Raw genomic sequence first — 22,136 nt, 5'->3', positions numbered from 1 at the left:
AATGAACCAAAATAAACCTTTCCACTTTTTAAGTTTTTCCTCAGGTATTTTGTCACAGTGACAAAAAGTTGACTAACAATCTGTAAAGCTGTGGCTAAAAGAGACCATCACACAATGTATAATAAAGTTATGCCTTTGGAAAGAAAGGGTTATTTTCCCCTCTAGTTTTTATCACAGACAAAGATAGAGAAATTCCACCCCTGCCCACCTTATAGACTTGCCATGGACATCAAAAGGTAAAAGATCTATTAAATATTTTTGTTTATTTGTGGTTCTGAGGATTAAACCCAGAGCCTTATGTATGTTAGGTTAGTGCTCTACCATTGAGCTGCATTCCTAGCCCTTTTTTTAAAAATTTTTTTAATATTTATTTTATTTTAGTTATCAGCGGATACAACATCTTTGTTCGTATGTGGTGCTGAGGATTGAACCCGGGCCGCACGCATGCCAGGCGAGCGCGCTACCACTTGAGCCACATCCCCAGCCCCCCTAGCCCTTTTTGTTTTCTTATTTTGAGATAAGCCCTTGCTAAATTGCCTGGGCTGGCCTCAAATTTGTGATCCTCCTGCCTCAGCCTACCAAGTAGCTAGGATTACAGGCATGTACCACCATGCTTAGCTGTTAAAGCACGTTCTAAGCTATAACATGAAGATTATTAGTAATAATTATCCAGTAGCCAGTTATGATAACCCAGCAACCTCTGATAATCAGCCCTTTTCTTCAGAAGATAAGCAGTGTATCAGAAAGAGTGGGAGGGAAGGAAAAGGAAGGCCTCACATAGGATACCAAGTCTTCCCCCCACCCCAGTCCTGGGAATTTAACCCAGGGTGCTCTACCACTGAGCTATATCTTTTGCCCTTTTCACATTTTATTTTGAGACAGTCTTGCTAAGTTGCTGAGGCTAGCTTTGAACTTGTGATTCTCCTGCCTCAGCCTTTCAAGTGGCTAGGATTACAGTTGTGTGCTACAGTGCCCAGCACAAAACCAAGTCTTAGCACAGTGATGCTGTTTATTGCCAAGAGTGTGGATACATGGTTGGAGGATTTGGTCATCCTTTAATTATCTAAGCCATGATTTCCATCTATCAGCTCCCCTCTGACTCTACCTCCCTTCTTATCCTCCTTAGACCAGCCCATCAATCACTCATTTCCATTAGCATCTTGGCCCTTGCCTTATCCACACATACAGCAGAATCCTTGCCCTGGATCATTCCACCTCTTCTCCCAGGGCTCTTGAGCACAGCTGAGAAAACCCCTTGACCTGGGAGAGAGGTGCCTCTCAAATGCACCAGCTCTGATCTCCACCGGATTTTCAACACCACCAGGCGCTCCTGCCCCATGACTCTTGCCAACATTTTCCATGCTCTTCAGCAGCTCTTCCACATCCCTCTTCTGCATCTTTATCACTCTCTGCAGGCCATCCTCCTTAGGCCCACTCCCTGAATTCTCAACACATGACCTCACTGTCTCCTGCAGAAAGAGACACTCTCCCCTTCCTGCCCCTGCCCCCTGCCCTTGCTTTCCTCTGGTCCCTCCTCTTGCTAATGCTAGCTCCTCCCACCTTTGCTACCTGCTTCCTCAGCTGCACCCTGTGCCTACTTTGCCTCTGTGATGCTTTCCCCTCAACCTGGCACTAACTCCCTCTGCTATCTCTCTTTACCCCCAAAACTGCATTTAGCTGTACTCTAATGCCCCAATTCTTGACACCTGTAGTGGCAATAAAAATGCTGGCCTTATGAGGAGGAGCCATGAGACAGCTCCTTCATTCATACACATCTACTTCCCCCTTGGACCACTCACTATGCTTCCCCTCTTCATTTGAGAAATCTTCATTTTCTCAGGGTTCCCTCTTTATGCATTCATCAGTCATTCATCTAAATAATGGCAGTAATAATACCACAATAATGGCTAACTCATACTTATGGTCCTGCCCCATTCCTGGTGCTATCCAGACCTGCATTGTCCCCTATAGTAGCCACTGGCTTTGGAAATAAGGCCAGTGTGGCTCAGGACTGGATTTTTAAATTTTATTTTTTTAAGTTTCAAAACCAAAGCAATGTAAAATGTCTTTTTCCTATTAAACACAAGTTGATAATTTTGGTGTGCCTGCTTTTTATTTTGTTGCCAATTGACATTCTAAATGAGTGAGCTATAAATATAAAATAAATGTAGGGCTTTGAAGTCTTAGAACAGAAAAAAGTAAAGTATTTCATCAGTAATTTTATGTGGATTACATGTTGAGAGAGTATTTTGAGTATATTTATACAAACTATTATTAAATTTAATTTATTTTATTTCTTTATTTTTTTTTCAATACTGGGAATTGAACCTAAGTGTGTTTTACCACAGACCTACATCTCTAGACCTTTTTTTTCAACACAGGGTCCTGCTAACTTGTACAGGCTGACATGGAACTTGCAATCCTCCTGCCTCAGCCTCCCAAGTCACTGGGATTACCCGCATGTGCCGCTGCACCCAGCTTGCATTATATTTCTACTGCATAGGGCAGATAAATTATTGATTTTATTTTCACCATCCGAAGTCACCTCTAAAATCTCATTAAGAAGGTTCAACTATTATCCCAAACATACAGATGCAGAAGTTGAAGCATCAAGAGTAGAAGCAATTTGCTCACTGTCACATAGTAAGTGCTAGAGCCTTACTTGAATCCAAACATTTAACCCTAAATCTAAGCATTCTGCTACAAAGTGTTTCAATTTTGATTTTGTGAAAATCCTTCTAGGTGTGGGGGAAAATAAAAACAAGAAATAAAAAGACAAAAAAAAAAAAAAGAATTCTGTATCTCTTTTTGGCCCAACACAAAGCTGGACATACTGCAGGCACTCACTGAGTATGTATTGCATGAGTGTGTGAGGGAGTGACCCACCCCAGGGGGCATTCCCACCTGTGCATAGCGCCCACTGCAGATGGCTCCTCTCCAGTCAGGAACATTGATACAGTCTGGATGCCGGACCAGCCAGTTGTCATCCTTGGTGAGGTAGGAACCAGGGTACTCAGACACAGAGCCATCGACGTCATGGAATACAGACGTCTTATCCCCATCCATGTCCAGCTGGTTGAACCAGGGCCCAGGCTCTCCAAAGAACACTCTGGAAGTAATCTGAACAGATCCCAGGAAAATTAGGCTGGGCCAGAAGGTGAAGGGAAGCTATAGCCGTCATCAGGCCAGGGCGAAGTTTCCGATTTCCGCTGACATTACAAACCAGCCAAACCAAAGATGCTCTTGGGCACTGTAGGAAACCGCATGGCTGACCTCTGCTATGGAGCCAGAAGAACAGCCAAAGTTCACTATGCCTCACTCTCAGACCCAGCATGTAACTTTGGCTTCTGCTCACTGGAGGGCTGGTTGCCATGGTGACCTCGAGATGGGTCTGAACCCTAAGTCCAGCCTACAGTTCCTGCACAGATGGGAGGAGGGGGACTAGCAATGAGAGAGAGAGAATGTGTGTGTGTGTGTGTGTGTGTGTGTGTGTGTGTGTGTGTGTGTGTGTGAAGGGTGGGGACGGGATGGTGAATGTTTGTATAAGGATGTGTACACACACATATGGGGTGTATGTGTATGTAAAGGTTGAGTGTGCTGTGTGGTGTGTTTCTGGGTCACAGTTCTGCAGCACAAGCCCTTTAAGATTTCAGCAATTCACCTCTTCCAGGCTCTCAGTGGCCTGAGTGAAGAAATTAAGTCACTTAAGTTTCACATCCTGCCAGTTGTCACTGGCAAACAGGAAGAGGCAGGAGCAGGGAAGAGGAGAAAGGGGGCAAGAAGGAAGAAGAAGGGAAGAGGAGGAGGGAAAGGCCTGGGAATCCATAACCCAAAGAAAATGTGCCATGAGATCTGGACCTGCCTGGTGTCACTAGCAGCCCTGTTCTGATCTCCTCACCTTTTGCTCCTAGTTTGCTGGCTCTGCTATGGCCAGGAGGCCCCTGTTTACACTTTTCTCTCAGGGTGAGATTAAACAGGACATCTTTGGCAAAGACTTCCCTTGGAAACTGCTGGGGTTTAGATTATTTTTGCCAACTCAGGTGGTCTGGTCACCAGACCCAGTATGTCAAAGCCTTGGAGGAACAGCCTCAGAACCCTAAGTCCATCCTACAGTTCCTGCTGAGGCATAAGTGGGTTCCAATCAGGGAGGGTGAGCGGGCACTTACCAAGACTTGACCCATGGGGTGACCTATGCCTGTACTTTTCCAGTTTGGAAACAGAACTAACTGGGACATGGCCCAGCCTACTTGGAGGAGGCTATTAACCCCTGTGGTGGTGGCAACAGCTCAATCTCCAAGCCCTGGGGGACTTGTGAATCACCATCCAAAGTCTGGGTTGGCCAGGAGGCTGTCCTGGCGCCTCACTTACCGGGACGTCCTCAAAGGCAATGTTGGTCACATTGTTGTGAGGGCAGCTCTGCCAGGCGTTGTTCAGGCGGAAGGCCAGGGCGCTGGTGTGCCGGCCCTCCAGGGCAGCAAACTTTCGGAAGGTGCAGTTCTGGATGTTGATGGGGCCATCGTAGAACTGGATTCCTCTAATTGGAAAATTCCTGTGGAGTTAGGAAGTCAGCCATCAGTTTGAATGTCTGTCGTGTTTGTCTCTTCTGAGGAGGGTGGCAGGAGAAACTTTCTGGGGAAAACCAGTCCTGGTCCCCACCCCCAGCAATTTCCCCAACCCCAAATCATTATTGATTCATGCTACTGAGAAAGCATGTATTGACACAGCAAGTGTTAATGAATGATTGCTGGATGAATGACCAGGTGGACAGATGGATGGACAGATGGATGGATGGATGGATGGATGGATGGATGGATAAGGGGATAGATAGGTAGATGAATGGGTGGGATGAGTGGATGGATGGACAGATTGATGGATGGGTGGGTGGATAGGTGAATGGGTGGATGATGGGTGAACAAATAAATATTCATCTAATTGCTGGCATGAGGCTTAGGGGAAGGCCCTCTATTCAAATATTTCCCCCAACTTTTCCATCATATGAAGAATCATTGGGTAAATACTATAAATGCTACTGGAGGGTGCCAATATTATATCCACTGGGAAGGGAGTACTGTTGCTCATTAACGCCTTAGTTTTAGTTGCTATAACAATGTAATCAGATTAAGACTCAGAAGTTTCTCCTTGTGAATAAGCCTTTCAATTGGCAATGTGGCCTGGGAAATTGAGGGGAAAAGAAGACACAGAATGGAAGGTGATTAAAAAATATTTGCAATGCAATTTTCCAAGCATCTCTAAAAGAAAGACAGCCCTTGCTGAGAAGCAAGACTATAGAGTGACAGAAGGTCCCAAGAAATCCTCACACCCAGAAGGCAGGAGAAAGAATATGGGAAGGGCTGGAGAAGAACCAGACTTAGAAACTGCCTTGGCCTGGCAGGAGGAGGTTGCCCAGAGGTGCTGCTCCCATTTGCCTCAGACTCCTGAGCAGATTATAGGGAGCCAGGGCCCACAAGGTACCAAATGGGCTTCCTGTGGCCTCTATTGGCACTTGGGCCTTCAAGTCTAGCATTGTGCTTATACTGGTGTCTCTTCCTTTGTGTTGATAACTTTCTACAGGGAACATAAAAAAAGGGTAGGAAGAAGGAGAAGAAAACAGATATGGATCTGTCGCTTAGAAGACCACTATCCCATTTCCCAACTTGGGCCCCCTCCATTCCAACATGACTCTGGAAAAAAGTCCCTTCTCACATCAATCTTGTCAACCCAACTTCAGTGGACACCACAAGCTCCTTGCATTTTTATGTGTTTAATTTATAACTTATTAATGCTATCACCTTGAATCCTGATTCTCATGGAGTGGTTCCATGCATTTTACCATTGAAGGTATTTTAGGGACAGCCCATTCTTGTAAGTTCTAAACTTAAATTATATATTACCTTTACCTTCAGACTCTAACCCAGTTCTATTCAGCATGAATCTACTGTGATTGGGACTGTACAGTCCCAGGTTCCTGCTTTGGAATGCAGTGTGAGGAACCTGCCTGAATCTGACAGAACCTTAAGATGTCCATAAACAAGACCATCTCTGGACTCAGCAGAACATTCCAGACCTAGGAGACTGGGAACTCTTCTGCCATGAAATCCTTAATATGCAGACCCAGAGTCACTTATCAAAGTGATGGAAGGGACTGCTATATCTCTTATGTGAGACAGAAACAAGGACTTCTCATTAACTCACATCCCAGGAGACCAGAATCAGCCTTTGCAAAGTCCCTTACAATAAGCACCTCCACTCAGCCAGGACATCCTACATCTGTATATATTTTGTGTCCTGACTCTAGCACAAAGGGATTATATTTCCTTAGGGAAGAAACCACAGGGAGAAAAGCAGGGCTGATCTTATCACAGGGAACCCTGGGACAACAGCATTGCTGGTGAGCTAGAGTCTTCCTCTCTGGCTTGAATTCACATCTGGGCAGAAATAGCAACAGAAGGGGAGGGAATCCTCCCTGCTCATGCAGGCTGTGCTTTCCAAGGAACTGACTGAGTACATTGCTCTGTTGCCCAGCCACCTAGTCATCATCCAATCTTCATTTGATCTCCTCCAGTTAGGAGCAACAGACTTTTCAGGACAGTCCTGCTATTCTAATTGTTGAACAAATCTGACTGCTAGCAAAGTATTTCCTGAACTAAATCAGTTCTAACCCTCAAGCCCCTGGGAAAACTTGCCTTATCTCTTGTGGGCATGGCAGCACTAAGAATGTGTCTACCCAAGGATAATCCCATCTCCTGGTTGAAGATCCTAATCTACATGAGACATGGCTGTGGGTTTTGCCACCCTCCAATTTATTCTCCTGTAAGAGTGCTCTGTCACTTTTCCATCCTCAGAAATGAATGAAAGTCTCCAAGTGAGCCTCCTATTGGAGAAGACCAGGACCCACAGTCCCACATTGTGGAAATGATATTCTCATTATCATAGACCAGGGCCATATTATGTGTTCTGATGGCCTTGCCATCCCGTTGATTCAAATTCAATGTTGTTGGCTTCTGTCTCCCTGATCCAGACTCCACCTCTTCATTGCTAGTCTCAATCATCTCAGTTATGTCTCTGGACAGAAAAATTCATAGTCAACAGAGAGAAATCACCCACAAATTTTTTCCTTCCATTGCTGTCACTTAGGTTAAGCCACACAAAACCAAGTAACTATCACAGTTGCAAACGTACTGGCCAATAGGGAGGGTTCTTCCACTGTGGTCCAAGCCTCCAGGGCCCCAGATCCTGTTGTCCATCATTTCCGTTCCCACATTGCCACTCTCACCAACAAACAAGCTGTTCTTTATCTCCTGCTTGGAGCCATCATCATATGGGAATGTTCCACCACTGTAGAGAGAAAATGTTTGGGGTGAAAAGTCCAGAGACAAATTCCCATAAAGGACCAAGCACAAGGACAGTTGTTCTTACCTGGCCAGGGTCAGGCCAATGCCATTGTCAGCAAACCTGAGGACAAGAGCAGACAGTCAAGATGTGTTCCATGCTTAGCAAAGTCATGTACACAGTTTGACTTTGGAGAAGGAATTGTGATTCTGTACTCTGTAAAGTAAGGGAACAGTCTGAATCCACTCCCATCTGTGTCTGACTCAGAGAGAAAACAGTGACCCCAGTAGTCTTACCTTCAGTAAACCATGGGCAGGCTCAGTTTCATAAGTCTCCCTCCCAAGCCCACCATCTGCAATTGCAGGTCTAATAGGGGATTTAGCCAAGAGAACCTGGAGGGGTTCACTCTCAGGGCCAGCACTGGGGACAGGTGAGTTATGTGACTTGCCATCCTTACTACTGTTTCAGCCACAGCAGCACAAAAACTAAATTCCTAGTTCCTGGAATTCAGAAAGATGCTGGTTCTGAGAAAAGCATGAAGAAATTTTGCAATTGCACTGTGGTCACCTACTCTGCTTTTTCACTCTGCCCTTTTTAAGTGTCCAGGTGAGCATGCTTCTGGAGGTAGTCTGGTCTCACCTGACAGATGATCATACAGAACCTGAGCTGAGTCTTGGGTCTATGCTGTCTTCAAGTCCTCCATTCTGAGGCAGATAGTGCCACTTTTCTGTTCCTTCCACCTGTCCTGGACATCCTGCCAGGCTCATTTTCTCTAAGTGCCATTGTCACCAATCATTCTCTATTTCCTATACCTCCAGTGGCTTCATATCACCTACACACCCAAGCCCAAGGCTTACCCTTGCATTTAAGAGCCTGGTGAGTCCATGTTTCCTTCTGCTTTAGCATATTGAGCCGATTCTGGTGGCTTGAATGCTCTCTAGTTCCCAAGAGCACTTTATTTGTTTGTTTGTTTGTTTATTACTGAGTTGTGCATTTTTAATTTTTTCCATGCTTTTTTATTGGTGCATTATAGTTGTACATGATGGTGGGGTTTGCTGTTACATATTTGTTCATGCACATAATATAACAATATAATTTGGCCAATATCACTCCTCAGTATTTCTTCTTTCTTTCCCTCCTCCCTCCCTCTGGTCCTTTTCCTCTACTCCTTTTGATTCTCATGAGAGAACACTCCCCCTCACCTTTCTTTTGTTTTTTATTCTCTGGCTTCCACATATAAGAGAAAGCATGCGACCCTTGACTACATGCACTTTTTCATCCTCTGAGTATTTTATTTTAGGACACATGCATTCCCCCTCTTTGGAGATCCATCCAGTTCAAATCAATTATTCAAGGTCCATCTTCCAGAGCATCATATTTTCCAGTTCATTTCTAAAGCTTCTTGATTCTTGTCTCCCAGATGTGAACCAGCCCCTGAGCTTTTCCACATCGTCACCCCCACCCTGCGTTCCTGTAGTTCCCTCATTCTTTATTGTGTCCCCGGGAAAGACTAACAGCTTGCCTCTCCATCAAAATGCTGGTGATTCTATAATCAGTCACTCTTCCTACCTATGCTTCCAAAATTTGCATCATTTCTACTATTTCACATACATCTCAAACTCAATAGGTTTAAAACAATGCAATGATCTTCTAGCAGACGTGCTCACCATTCCAAAGACACAGTTTCAGCAAAGTTCTCATTATTTATAATCCTTTCTCATTGGCATTATCGTGGTAATACCTCTGCTGGCTTTCCTACCTCCAGGAGAGCCCCCTCCCATCTGTGCCTCCATCCAGTGATTACCACAGTGACCTTCCTGAAAAGGCCACATTGACCAAACGTCCAAAGTTCTCAAAAGGGATCCCCATCTTCTGTCAGTCCCTGACCACATACACTGTGGGATTGCAGCCATTGTGCCAGTCCAGCACTGAGCTTCCTTAGAATGAGTCTAATGGAGCATTAGAAGAGACAGCCCCACAGGCAGAAGATCATGACCATTTTTCTTGCTGCCCCAAGTCTGGCATTTACTGTCTCTATAGGGATCCTAAACTCTGAAATGCCCAAGAAATCAGAACCAACAAATTCTCTGGACATTTGTAGAGAATGTCAGCATTGATGCCATCTAGTTTCTTTCCTCCATCTGCCTCCTAAATAGTATCCTTCTCAAGTGCCATTGGCTTCTGCTCTACAGCTAAGCAACTGATTTCATTGAATCGTATTCCATATTATAAGAAAGTTCTCACTTCTTCTGAACTGAAATATGCCCTCTAATGCCAGTTAGAATAAGCCTTCCCCCTCTTCTCCTAAATTCCTTCAAAAATTCAGATTGGCTCTCTTCTTTCCCTTGCCCTCTTTTAAAAATAAATGACTCCTCTTTCCTTATGAGAAGCAAAGTTCCCTCATCTCTTGGCAGTAATCCTATCTCCCAGAACATCTTTCAGGGTGTGCTTGGTACTCATGCGTCTCCCAGCCTACAGTCAGCCTCTCCCCAGATTTCTGCTTTTCTAAGCAGCCTCTTTCCCTTCTTCTGTCAATTTAGTGTCTCTGTTTCCCTCTTTGCATGCTTTTTATTTCCCTTTCATTCCCTTTGCTTTTATCTCCTATACAAAGTTTCTGACACCCTCCCCCCATACACACACATACACTTTTTTTGTTACTGGGGATTGAACTCACAGGTGCTCAACCACTGGGCCACATCTTCAGCCCTTTTTATTCTTTATTTTGAGACAGATTCTCTCTAAGTTGCTCAGTTTTTATTATTTATTTTGAGACAGGGTCTCTAAGTTGCTTAGGGCCTTGCAACTTAGCTAAGGCTAGCCTCGAACTCACAATCCTTCTGCTTCAGCCTCTCAAGTGGCTCTGATCTCCCATTTTTATCACAAAAGTCAGACAAAGGGGCTGGAGTTGTAGCTCAATGGTAGAGCACTTGCTTAGCATGTATGAGGTACTGGGTTCAATTCTCAGCACCACATAGAAATAAATACAATAAAAGTCCATCAACAATAATGAAACAATTTTTTTAAAAAGTCAAATGAAGAGAACACTTCATGATACTCCCACAAAATAAATTCCTGCTCAGCTACTGTCCCTTTTGGTATTTGTCCAGTGTGACCAGTGGCTTTATATGGGGCCTTATCTCAAAACTCAGTATTCTTGGCCTTTTTCACTGTGTCTTGGAAACCAACACCTTGGAGTGTTGAGTCCTGGTTTGATTATTTACTAGTTGTGTGATGCTGGGAAACTCATTAAACTGAGCCTAGATTACCATCTTTAAAATGGAGGTAGTAATTTATATTCTTGAAAACTGTAGTAAGAAAGAAATGCAACAAAGGCATTGGCAGGTAGTAGGTGCCTTGAATATTCTGACTTTTTTCTTCTTCCATCTCTTAGTTGGCTCGCTGTGTGACCTTGAGAGAGTGAAGCCAGTGACTATTCAGAGAAAAATCATGACTCCCAGCACCTGGCACTGTGGGTTGAAGGCAATAGCTGTTTTGAGGTTTTTTTTTTTTTTTTTGATTTCTTCTGGCCATTGCCTGATGCTGTTCTAATGCTCCTACCTCTCTGGGAGACCAGAAGGCCAGAGGCTGATGTGTCTTGTTTCCTTTCTCTGACTTGTTCATACTCCAGATGGGGGGAGGATGGTTCATGCCTCCTTTGTGCCAATGCTACACATCACTCACGACTCACCGGCAACTGTCCAGCCACACATCCCCACCACGTAGCCAGGCCCCATGGTCCTGGTTCTTGTAGGCTGTGAAATGCTTGATGATGGCTGGCTCCCGGGGCTTCAGCGGGTCAGCATCCTGGTGAGGGCTGTATCTGGAATACCATGGGACAGACACGGGGTATTGAGAGGATCTGCTGTACTGACTCCCTCCTGGGCTCTGTGAGCTCCTCTGTACTCATGAAGCCAGACAGCACTGAATAAACACTGATCAGCATTGCCCGGGCTCTGGGTGAACTTTCTGAGCCCATCACAGAGGCAAGCAGGCTTTTCTCCAGGGCCCAACTCCAAGCACACGCAAACATCACTTTTTTCATCCATCAGCACCACTAAGAGCTGTCCCTTAAGTGAGATCAAATCACAGAGGAAAGTTCAGACATCCAGTGCCATCCAGGCATGTAGTGCAGCCTCTGTGGCCTGGAAGGACAGTCTGTGACACTCAGCTCTCCCATTAACTAGTGGGCAACTTTGAACTAGTGCCTTATTTTGGCACTTCTTAGCTACAAAATGTAGTGCTGAGCCGGGAGCATATTGGTGCCTCGTGTCCTGTGGGCATTATCATGTTACTAGTGTTGCCCACTTTTGATGGAGACCAAACAACTTAGACCTTTCATAGGGTACTGGTTTTGATAATGACCCTCAGGTTTTGGCAGCACCTTTTAAAAGTTGTCTTTGGCTTTCAGCTGAGCTCCAGGTTGACTTATAGGCATAATCTACATGTTGGTTTGTTTGTTTTAAATTTACAGTGAAATTATTCCCTTTTCTTTTTAATTTTTTTTTTATTCCAGCCCCAACTGCCATGCTTTGGCCATTCCTATTGACTTTCCAGGTATTGGCTTTGTTGAGGGATCTAGAAACTTCTAAGAATTTTCAATTTCCTTTTGACTACTAGAGACTGACTCCTAATTCAGACTTCACCCTGCTCAGATTTTTCACCATGGTGCATTCAGCAGTTAGTTCAATGCCCAGCCCATAGAAAGTTCTCAACAGGACTGATGAGGAAGAGATGAAGAAGAGAAAGGAGTTGGACTGAGGGGTCACTATGGAGGATGTGTCTTCCCAGGGGTCTGTTACCTGGCTGAGATGATAGATAGGAAGGGCCGCTTGTCCTTGGCAGAGGCCTCTGTGGTTTTGACTCCGTTGTCTATGATCATGCCAGCCTGGGGAGAGAGTACACATCAGCTGCTATTGCAGACCACAGGCCTCTTGTCACATCCAGCCTATTACACCCTCCTGCATGTGCCAGTAAAATCATCATTTATGGAATAGAGGGTCTTCAGTGTACAGCAAAAAGAACCTGCCTTGTTCTGTGTGACTCAGACCAAATATGGGGGTTGGGGAGTGTCCTGTTTAAAGTGTATATGAAGAAACTGAGTTCTAAAAAGTATCTTTTCCAAGGCCCCATAGTCAAATCCTTACACAGAATCCACACTTTTTCTATAGTTATTGTCCTGGGCCCCAAATCAAGGACTTAAGGTATGCATTCTTGTGATGTGAGTCAGATGATATAGAATTAGACTCCTAGATCTATTCTCAGGAATTAGGACTTTAGAAAAATCAACCCACTCATCTACTGCTAAATATAGCAGAAAAGATATATAGAAAAATCAACCCACCTATCTACTGCTAAATATACTGCTCTGAGAGTATATTTATTTATTTATTTCTGTACTAGGAACTGGATTCAGGGGTGCTCTACCACTGAGTTATATTCCCAGTCCTTTTTATTTTTTATTTTGAGATAGTATCTTTCTTAGTTTCCCAGGCTGGCCTCCAACTTACAATCCTCCTGATTACAGGCATGAGCTACTGTGCTTGGCCTAATCACCTCTTTAGTCTTTGTCATCTGCAAAATGAGTTAATAACAACTATTTCACAGCATGGCTATGAGGACGATTAAGATATACAGGAAAAGATACTTGGAAAAAGACCCACACACTGTGGTATAGAGGCAAGGCTCACTAGTCATTAGCACCAATCAAGTTAATCCAGATGGAGGTCCTTCCCATTTCTTTCCCACCTGCCTCAGAGGATGAGACCGGCTATCACCCGAAGTCCCACCCACTATTTGCACCAGTGAGCCCTTGCCTATCCTCCCTTCTTCTTCCATCTCCTCTCCTTCTCAGCTTCCCCACACCTCCCAGGTACTATGTGGCCCATCTCCCCTGCTCAGAGGGAAGCTTCTCAAGGGACCAGAGATTGACAGTTCCCCACAAGAAGCCAACTCATTCTCCACTTTGTTCCCCTGCTCCACCACCAGCAGCATTATGGCCTCAGCACGTGCCTCTGTATGGGTACAACACTGACGCCCATGATAGCCTCAGAAATGCCCCACTGGAGACCCTGGGCAAATTCACCTCTGTCAAGGTAGTGCTGTTCTCCTCCATATCTCTACCTGTGGCCCAATGGAACTATCTTTCACCTTAGTCTCTGAGACATGCCACTGCCAGGGGTCTCCATCAGGTATAAGCACAAGGCTGCTCTTGAGAGTATATTGCCTTTTTGTTCTTCTCCTGATTAAACCTTTAATTTATTATATATATATAGACTTTTTTTTTTTTTGGACCCAGGATGTATTCATTCCTCCCTAGGAGCTTCAATTTCCTCCTCTGTACCATTAGGAATTAGACCAGGACACCAGTTTAAGGATGTGCTGCCCCAGCATCCTTGAGACCACCTCTGCCCAGAGAGCAGTATCTCTGATCTCAGCCTCCCCCAAGCTTCATTGCTGTGTTCCATGCTCAGGTCTGAACTGCTATCCCACTTGGAGGTCAGCAGATGCAATATCCTAGTCATCTTGCCCCCCAACCTTTGCTTGATGCTTAAGAAATATTGAGAAGTGAATGAAGATATGGAGGAATATCTCGTTTCCTTTATGCCTACTTAATTCCATGTAGATCGAACAACCCATTCCCCGAGCAACAGAACAAGAAGGGAATAGGTGAGGATGCTGATGCAACTTTTGGAATCATATTGATTTTCCTTAGCTTATGGGTCAAGACTAACTTTTCATAGTAAATACCAGAAATCCCTGCAAATGAATCACAAAATCAAATTCAGGTGCTCAGCCCAGGGGCTTCCAGGAGAAGCTGCCCTCCCCTCAGCCAGAGTGAAGCTACATCTTGCTCCTTTTGGCTAGGCCCAGAGGTTGTTGATGTCAATGCAGGATCCACCATAGACTGTGGGATGTGGCAAGAGAACTTGGTGTGAAGCTGAGACCAGAGGTCTGTTCTGGGGACAGAGGTGGTCTCAAGGATGCTGATCAGCATATTGATAAGCTGATGTTCTGATCTAATTTTAATGGTACAGATGAGGAAACTAAAGCTCCTAGAAGGGAACGGCTATGCCTCAGGCCAAAAAAAATTTTTTTTTCTTTTAAGGCTCCCACCATAGGAAACTCTTTATAAAGAATGCTCAGTGGCTAGCAGGCTTGAGAAACCGCTGTTTTCTTCCAGATTGGTGCTAAGAGTGCAGTTGTTTCAGCTCTAATGATCTGCAGACCCAGGAAGAGGACAGATACTGGGGCCAAAGAGGTGCTGTCTGGAAAGACTTACCCGGTAGTTGGAATGTGCTCGATTGTTATGGAATTTTCCCAGTGGAATGTGTTCTGAATAACCTGGGGAGTACATTCCCACAGAGGGGCCTGTCGGTACATGGTGAAAAATGAACCAAAATCCAGTTTCCTGTTGAGACAGAGCAAAAGAAAGTCACATAGTTCAGTGCCAATAGGCAGCTGCTCAGGATGACCAAGTGGCCCCCACTGGGGTGGGTGTAATACTACAACCCCTTCTCCACTTGCCAACCGAGCAACTCCATGTGGTCCAGTATTTGAAGGGAAACAGCAAAATGTCTGAGGTAAGAGTAGCCTGTGGGGTCCACCCTGAATTAAAACCCTAACATTTATTCTACTCTATCTCTGAATTGCTGGGTTTCAGAGACACTACGCAAGTTACGCTTCTCTTCCTGATGCACCAGGAAGTATTCTCAGCTTTTCCCTTCATTCTGCAGATATGGAAACTCCAGATAGCACCAGTTGGGCCAGGGTCACAGGTATAGCAAGTCTGTATAATCAGAACACTATGCTCACATCTGGCACACCATGCCCAGCTGTGTGTGCCCCTGGGCACCTAGTTCTCTCTGCCTTAGTTTCCTCCTCAATCAGATGGAAATAATAATCATATCTAGGCCACAGTGTGGATGCAAGAATCAGATTTAATTAACTTACAACAGTAACATGCCAGGCACCCTTCTAAGAAAAAAGAATTAAATTCTAAGAACAAGTTATTATATATAAAGTGCTTAGTACTCATTATCTATGGTTACCAGGATTATGAAGTGACAGAGCTATCATTTAAAATCAAGTCAAAGGACTCTCTGCCACTCACTGGCTAAGCTAAGCCTGTCTGCACTAACAATTGGAGTTGGAACTCAAGAGCTCCATATTTCAGGGGCAACCTCTGCCATCTCCATCTTACTTTCTGCCAAATGAAGGGGATTTCAGCTCACCTCTGATCCTGCAGCAGCACAGTTTATGAGGTTGTTGTTGGGGTTGGCCATCCAGAAGGTGGACACAGCACTGCAGAGAGGGGACAGAAATTGAATGGCATCACATAAAGGTCTGCTAACATTAGCACCATGAACCCATACAGGAAACTCGAATATTAGTTTGAAGAGATTTAATAAATCATATATTTGTCCATTTGAAAAATTTTTTTCTTTTAATTAAAGGGCTGCCTGTTTAAGAATATAAAATGTTCAGAAATTGAAAAGGGGCATGGCGCAGCCAGGTATGGTGGTACATAACTATAATTCCATTGACTCAGGAAGCAGAGGCAAGAGGATGGTAAGTTTGAGCCCCAGTGTGGAAAATTTATCAAATCTCTGTATCAAAATAAAAAATAAAAAAGGCTGTGGATGCAGCTCAAGTAGTAGAGTGCCCCTGGGTTCAATCCCCAGAACTGAAAAGAAAAAAAAAAAAAAAGCCTCGTTAGGGTAAAAGTAGTTTGTGGTGAAGTCTAACATTAGATCTGTGAGAAAAACCCAGGAAAGAAGCCATTTTTACAGTACAGGCCCTGGGCTTGGAAGGGTGGCTGCTCTATCTCTAACTCTTGTCTACCATGACTGGAAAAGGATCAGTGAGGTTGGGATCAATGTGTACCACTGTGGGAGTCAAGATGGAAACCCTTCGTTTCCACAAAGAAAGCTGTCTGGCATCAAGTAAAGTGCATGGGTGAGAACAGTGGTTCTCTTTGGACAAAACTGCATGAGGCAAGCTGAGCAGAAAGAAAGAAGGGAGAAGACACATTCCTCCCTCCCCTCCAGGTTCTCAGTAGAAGGCAATTAAGGTCTGCTCAGAAGCACTGAGGTGGGGAAATCAAGTGCTGAGCAGAAAGTGGAGGGAGCAGTTGTCACTGAGGGCGGCACAGGCCCCAGTGTGGCAGGAGCAAGGGAGGCACTCACTTGCAGTCCTGCCTGGGCTTGGGGATGTACCCTGGGTAGGAGTCCTCCGTGATTGTCTTGCACATCTTGCTGTCACGGTCAGAGGGAAGAAGGGTTCCAGACTTGACGAGGAGGCCAAGGCAGTGGTCAAAAGTGTTGCGTTCCTCTGGCCCATCTTCCGTGAAGAAGCAGTGGCCCAACGAATTATAGCCCACAACATCCTTGATCTGTAGGGGTTGAGGTGTATGGAGGGGTCACTCAGCATCCAATTCTCATCTGCTCATGCATTATTCAACAAAGAGCAAATATTATCAGCCATATACAGACCCCTATTGGGTGTTTGGAGGTGAATCTGATGCAAGTCCAGAGTCAGGAGAGGGAGGGGCAGGGGAATGAATAGTTTCCTCCAGCTCAGGTGTTAGGGGTGAGGCTCCATGAAATACAAAAGGGGGAAAAAATGTCAGAAGTGAGAAGGTGGGTCAAAAGGAGATCAGTCCTTGGAGCCTAGTCAGATGGGGACATGCTGAGGACACAGTTTAGTATGGAGTGATGCACAGGAGGAGACCTCACAGAGTAGGGGGTGGGGAGGGGCTTCCTCAGGGAGGCAGCGATGGAGCTGTACCAGGCTGACTATTTATGAAGATCAAAGTTGATGCTTCTCACTGTGCCTGCACCCATGAACCCAAGCCAAGTTTTTAGCCCATGATACACCTTAAGCTACATCTGCAACTCCTGGGGTGAGAACCAGAAAGCATTGCTAACTCCAGCACTTCAGTTGCCTTCTTGGAATCACAGCTGAGGGCCAAGCAGAAGGAGCATTTGAATAGATGTGAGAGACCAGGCATGTGATCTTCACAGTATATCCAACAGCACAGGGATCTTAGACAAGTCTCCTGTCCCATGTTCAATTACTTATCCCTCCACAAAATTTAGGGCTTGAACTACATGATCTATGAGTCTCCTTTGGGATCAGAATCCCTGGACCCAGAAGGGTTTCTCAGAACTGAAAAGTTCTTAGAGGGCCCCTGGCCTGATCCCTAGTTCCCTGTCTAGTGCAGGACTCTGCTCAGCACTCCTAAGGAATGGGTATCTGCTTCTGCTCTAACACTCCAGAGATGGGATGCTTGCTGCCTCACATGGTAGAGGGACAAAGGTAGATAACATCTCACTTATCTTGATTGAAATCTTCCAACCTTATCCCCAGCCCTGGGTGCTGAGTGCGCTAGGGATTCATCCAATGAGGAAGTCCCTACTTTGCTATGACCTTGATTCAACCCACACCTGTGAACTCTACCACTGTGCCAGGCACTGGAAAAGCCAAACACAGTCCAGAGACCACTTCACTCAGCACATCCCAAGGGGCTGTTCTGCATATTGCAGGATGAGTAGCATCTCTGACCTCTACCCACCAGATGCCAATAGAGTCCCCTCAGTTATGTCAATCAACAGTGTCTGGAAAAACCAAAACTGACTGCCAAATATTCCATTGGATGGGAGGAGGTAGGTGACAACATTGTCCCTTACTAAGAAGCATGGATCTAGGGTAAACACCCTAATTCCTCCTGAAGTCTTTCACAAGTCAGTTGCCTCTTTTCTAACTCCCAGCAGCCATTCTTTGAAGGCTGCCAAGCCAAACCTCTTCATGTCTGAGCACTGCACTGGCCTGCTATACTTTTTCATCTTGCTGTAATTTTATACAAACCTGCAAATAGATTTTTTTAAAAAAAAGACATGAAGAAAATGAGGCCCAGAGAAGTTAAGTGATTTATGCAGGGTCACATCGCCCCAGCTGAAAGCTTGGTTTTGAATTATGTCCATTCACTCCATAAGGAAGGATCCAAACACACAAGCCACCTTGTTCCAGGCAAATTCCCCATTCTTTTAAATAAGCATCCCTCCCTTAATCTTTGTTGATAGGCAAGGGTGTGATCTTGAATCCTATTCATTCCTTCAATAAGCATTTCAGTCAGTTTCAATGTCATCCAATGGGATTGCTTCCTTTTCTCCTAGTAAGCAATAAAAGTGTTATAAATAGCATGGGAAAAAAAAGCTTGGGAGAAAAAGCAAGGAAACACGGGTTGCTCCTGTTGGCAGGGACATCTGAGGTCAAGTTCAATGCCTTCACTTCTTGGAGGAAGACACTAATGCTCAGAGAAGGGACATGGGGTGTCTCGGGGAACTCAAAGTCCTCATAGAGCAATGCTCAGACCCAGACCTTCCACCTCCTACTCGCTGCTCTTTTTAAATCCTACCTATCCTTGTACCCCTACTATCTCTGTCCCATGTTGGGAAGTGCTTCTCTGAATGCAAGTGAATAATAAACTAGGTACAGACTTCTAACAAATACCCTGTGAAGGAATTCCCTCCAAGACCCTTGAGATATGCTATAGAGAAGAAAAACCCTCACTGACTAGAGGGAAAAAAAATCACTATTATTTATTGGGTATCAAATGTTTTGCACATGCTGTCTCATGTAAACCTTCTCACAACTACTATTTTACAAATGACACTGACATTTTAACAAGGGGGCCTAAGACACTTCTTTCACAAGGACAGAATTGGGACTTGATTCCCCATCTGTGATGGCATGACTTGTGTGCTAAGTGATAATCAACAGCGCCAGCAAGGAAAGCTTCTCAACATGGGCTCCATTTCCTTCTTCTCAGCTGGGAGCTGAAGATGCGAGTCTACTCAGCCTCTAACTTGCTGTGTGACTTGCCTGAGTGTTCCCTGTGTGCTAGGGGGACTTCTAAAGTTCTTTTTGGTTCTAACATTCTAGAATCATTCCTTCTTAGAACATTTCCCAGAATCAAATATTTAAACTGTGACATAGTTTGAGATGATCGGTGATGAAAGAAAGAAGAGACTGCAGAAATCGTAGCTGAACAAACGCAGTCCCTGTGTGCACTAACCAGAAGTAATATATAACTCCCTGCCATTCTCTTGTATTTTCCCTTTGTTCTTCTGAATGCTGAAGGCCAGAAGTCATAAAAGCAATTCCTAAAAGCTGTTTTAAGCCTCCAGCTGTTGTTAGGTGCTCTCTAGGCAAGAGATTGTGAAGGAGGAAATTCCCAAGCTCTGCCTGACAGTTGAAACCACCATGAGGGATGGCTTCCATCTCTGTAGTGGGGCTCTTGATTTTATCATCTGAATAAGGACACTGTTGAGAGACAGGGATGTGCTATGGGCAGGTGAGCTGGGTTGTTCTGCACAAGTCAGGACATAGAGTCACCCCAGTGGGAATGACTGCCACCAACTTGTATACTGTAAGAAAAAGAAACTGCTGATTAAAACAAATACAAAACCAGAAATTAATTCTACAATTGGCCCTCTGCAGAATCCATATCCATGGATTCAATCAACTTCAGATCAAAACACTTTTTAAAAAACAATGGTGTCTGTACTGAACATGTACAAATTTTTCCTCCTTGTCATTAGTCCCTAAACAATACAGAAAAACGGCTATTTACATGGCATTTACATGGTATGAGGTATTATGAGTAATATAGAGATGATTTAAGGTATATGGGAGATTGCATGTAGATTACATGCAAATACTCTGCTATTTATCTAAGGCCCTTGATCTCGGACGGTTTGGTACCCTTGGGGGGGGGGGTCCTGGATGCTGATGGAGTATGTTTGATTCTGCCTTCTAAGGTGCTTATGATATAATTTATATTAATGAGTAACTTAAGAATAACTACAGTCATGATAAAAACTGTAATTTCCAAGCTTCTACCATTATCAAAAACATTGGAAGCATATATGTCAAAGATATATTTTGGGTAGTATACCAGGTGGGAAAGAAGAAAAGAATTTGTTTTCTTCTCCCATACACCCCTTCTTCTGCCTTAAAGAGAAAAGGAGGTGAAAATAAGCAGAACCCACACCAGAGTCTTTGCTGGCTTCTACAGAAGTCTTGGGATGGGTTCATAGTCTTCCAGGAAGGTATTAGGAAGGTAATTTCCCTGCACCCTGCTTAAGAACTCAGAATTATAGTAAGACACACTTCCACCCCCCAGTCATCCAGCCTGCAGCTAATGTGCATTCAGCAGGTTGTACCCGTATCGGCAGCATCTAGGAGCTTGGGCACTCATTGCTGCCTGTCAAAAAGGACACCACCAACCATGCCGTACCATGAGAAGTACTTCCCAAAGTCTGTTCTACAAAGTGCCAATTTTGTGAGATGCAAAAGTGGCGTGAAAAAAAAGGGTTCTGTGACTAAGTGAGCTCAGGCATCCCTAGAATAATCAGTTAGGCATGTGTGTTTACCGAAAACACTTGCTATCGTAGCATGGAACAGGAATTTCCAAAATGGGGGAGGAGCACATGCATGTAGTGTTTGGCAAGAGCATTTCACTCAAAGGACACTCTTTTTTGGTAGGGATACTAACTACCATCTCTGGGAACCAGTGATGGTCACACAGAGCAGTTAGATACAGAGCACATAGTGAAGATATTGTTTAATATCATTGCTGAGTATGTCAAAAATCTAAAAACCTTTTGAAGTTGATTCTATTGTTATTTTCACTTTACAGAAGAGGAAACCATCAGTCTCTGTGACCCTATGCTCTTCAAACTCAAGGTTCTACTGACACTTGCAATAGCATTGAAAACGAGTACAGATATTCATGAGGTGAGAGAAGAGGCAGTGGATTTGTTGAGCTCAGTGGTGACACTTTTTTTGAGGGGGGTGCTCCAAAAAAAATTGGGGATTGAACTCAAGGCCTTGCACATGCTAGGCAAGTGCTCTACCTCTGAGTTACATCTCTAGCCCTTTATTTTTATTTTGAGACAAAGTCTTGCTAAGTTGCTGAGGCCAGCCTTAAATTTGTGATCCTTCTGCCTCAACCTTCCAAGTTGCTGGGATTAGTGGAATAAGCCACCATACCTGGCTCAATGGTAACCCCCTGGAGAGATACTGTTAAGCGCCATCACCAAGGCTCAGGGAAAGCAAAAGTTGAGAAGCCCACATTTTTGTTAATTAGCAGAAGAGTGAGAAACAGAATTGGCAGAAATGTCAATTTCTGACCACTCTTTGCAAAAGTTGGTGGTTAAGGAAAAGAAAGAACAAAGGTGGGCTGCCCAACATGGGTACTGGATGAACAGAGCATGTTTAACAGGCAGAGAGGAGGAACCCACAAGTGAGGGGCTCCCAGGATCCCCTTGGGCGTGAGTGTTAAGCACCTCTCAGATCTGCATAACTTGGAACCCCTTTTCTCTCTCTCTCAGTCTCTCTCTCTCTCTCTCTCTCTCTCTCTCTCTCTCTCTCTCTGTGTGTGTGTGTGTGTGTGTGTGTGCTGTGTGATGCCAAGGATTAAACCCAGGGACACTTATATTCCCAGCCCTTTTTATTTTTTTATTTTGAGTCAGGGTCTCCCTAAATTGCCTCAAACTTGTAATCCTTCTGCCTCAGCATTCCCAGGTTCTGGGATTATAGGTATGCACTACAGTGCTCGGCATGGAAACCCTCTTTCTGTGAGCCTGTGCCTATCCATTTTGGGATCCAGCCAGCCTCCAGAGCAGGGGAGATGTTAGGAAAAAATGCTTCTGAGACGCTACTGAGTGGCCTCTGCATTCCAGATCTGAACTGTGTCCTTGTGTGTCTTTGGGTTCCTTCCATCCTGCCAGTTGAAAACATCT

At 44.6% G+C, this 22,136-nt stretch overlaps 1 protein-coding gene across 1 annotated transcript in view; it reads right to left on the bottom strand.

Annotated features, from left to right (window-relative positions):
* The window catches only part of Cemip (cell migration inducing hyaluronidase 1), a 74,300-nt gene that overhangs the window by 15,430 nt on the left and 36,734 nt on the right, over positions 1-22,136 (bottom strand). Inside the window, exons 14-22 of the mRNA XM_076849420.2 lie at positions 16,515-16,720; positions 15,561-15,630; positions 14,609-14,737; positions 12,129-12,214; positions 11,018-11,149; positions 7,417-7,452; positions 7,180-7,335; positions 4,369-4,549; positions 2,905-3,120 (exon numbers count right to left, since the gene is read on the bottom strand). Coding sequence (XP_076705535.2) covers positions 2,905-3,120; positions 4,369-4,549; positions 7,180-7,335; positions 7,417-7,452; positions 11,018-11,149; positions 12,129-12,214; positions 14,609-14,737; positions 15,561-15,630; positions 16,515-16,720 — 1,212 coding nt within the window. The remainder of the gene's footprint in view (positions 1-2,904; positions 3,121-4,368; positions 4,550-7,179; positions 7,336-7,416; positions 7,453-11,017; positions 11,150-12,128; positions 12,215-14,608; positions 14,738-15,560; positions 15,631-16,514; positions 16,721-22,136) is intronic.

The sequence above is a fragment of the Callospermophilus lateralis genome, chromosome 3, assembly GCF_048772815.1.
Source record: "Callospermophilus lateralis isolate mCalLat2 chromosome 3, mCalLat2.hap1, whole genome shotgun sequence".
Taxonomy (NCBI): domain Eukaryota; kingdom Metazoa; phylum Chordata; class Mammalia; order Rodentia; family Sciuridae; genus Callospermophilus; species Callospermophilus lateralis.
The sequence above is the reverse complement of the archived record's forward strand: the minus strand, read 5'-3'. Positions and strand labels throughout refer to the sequence as shown.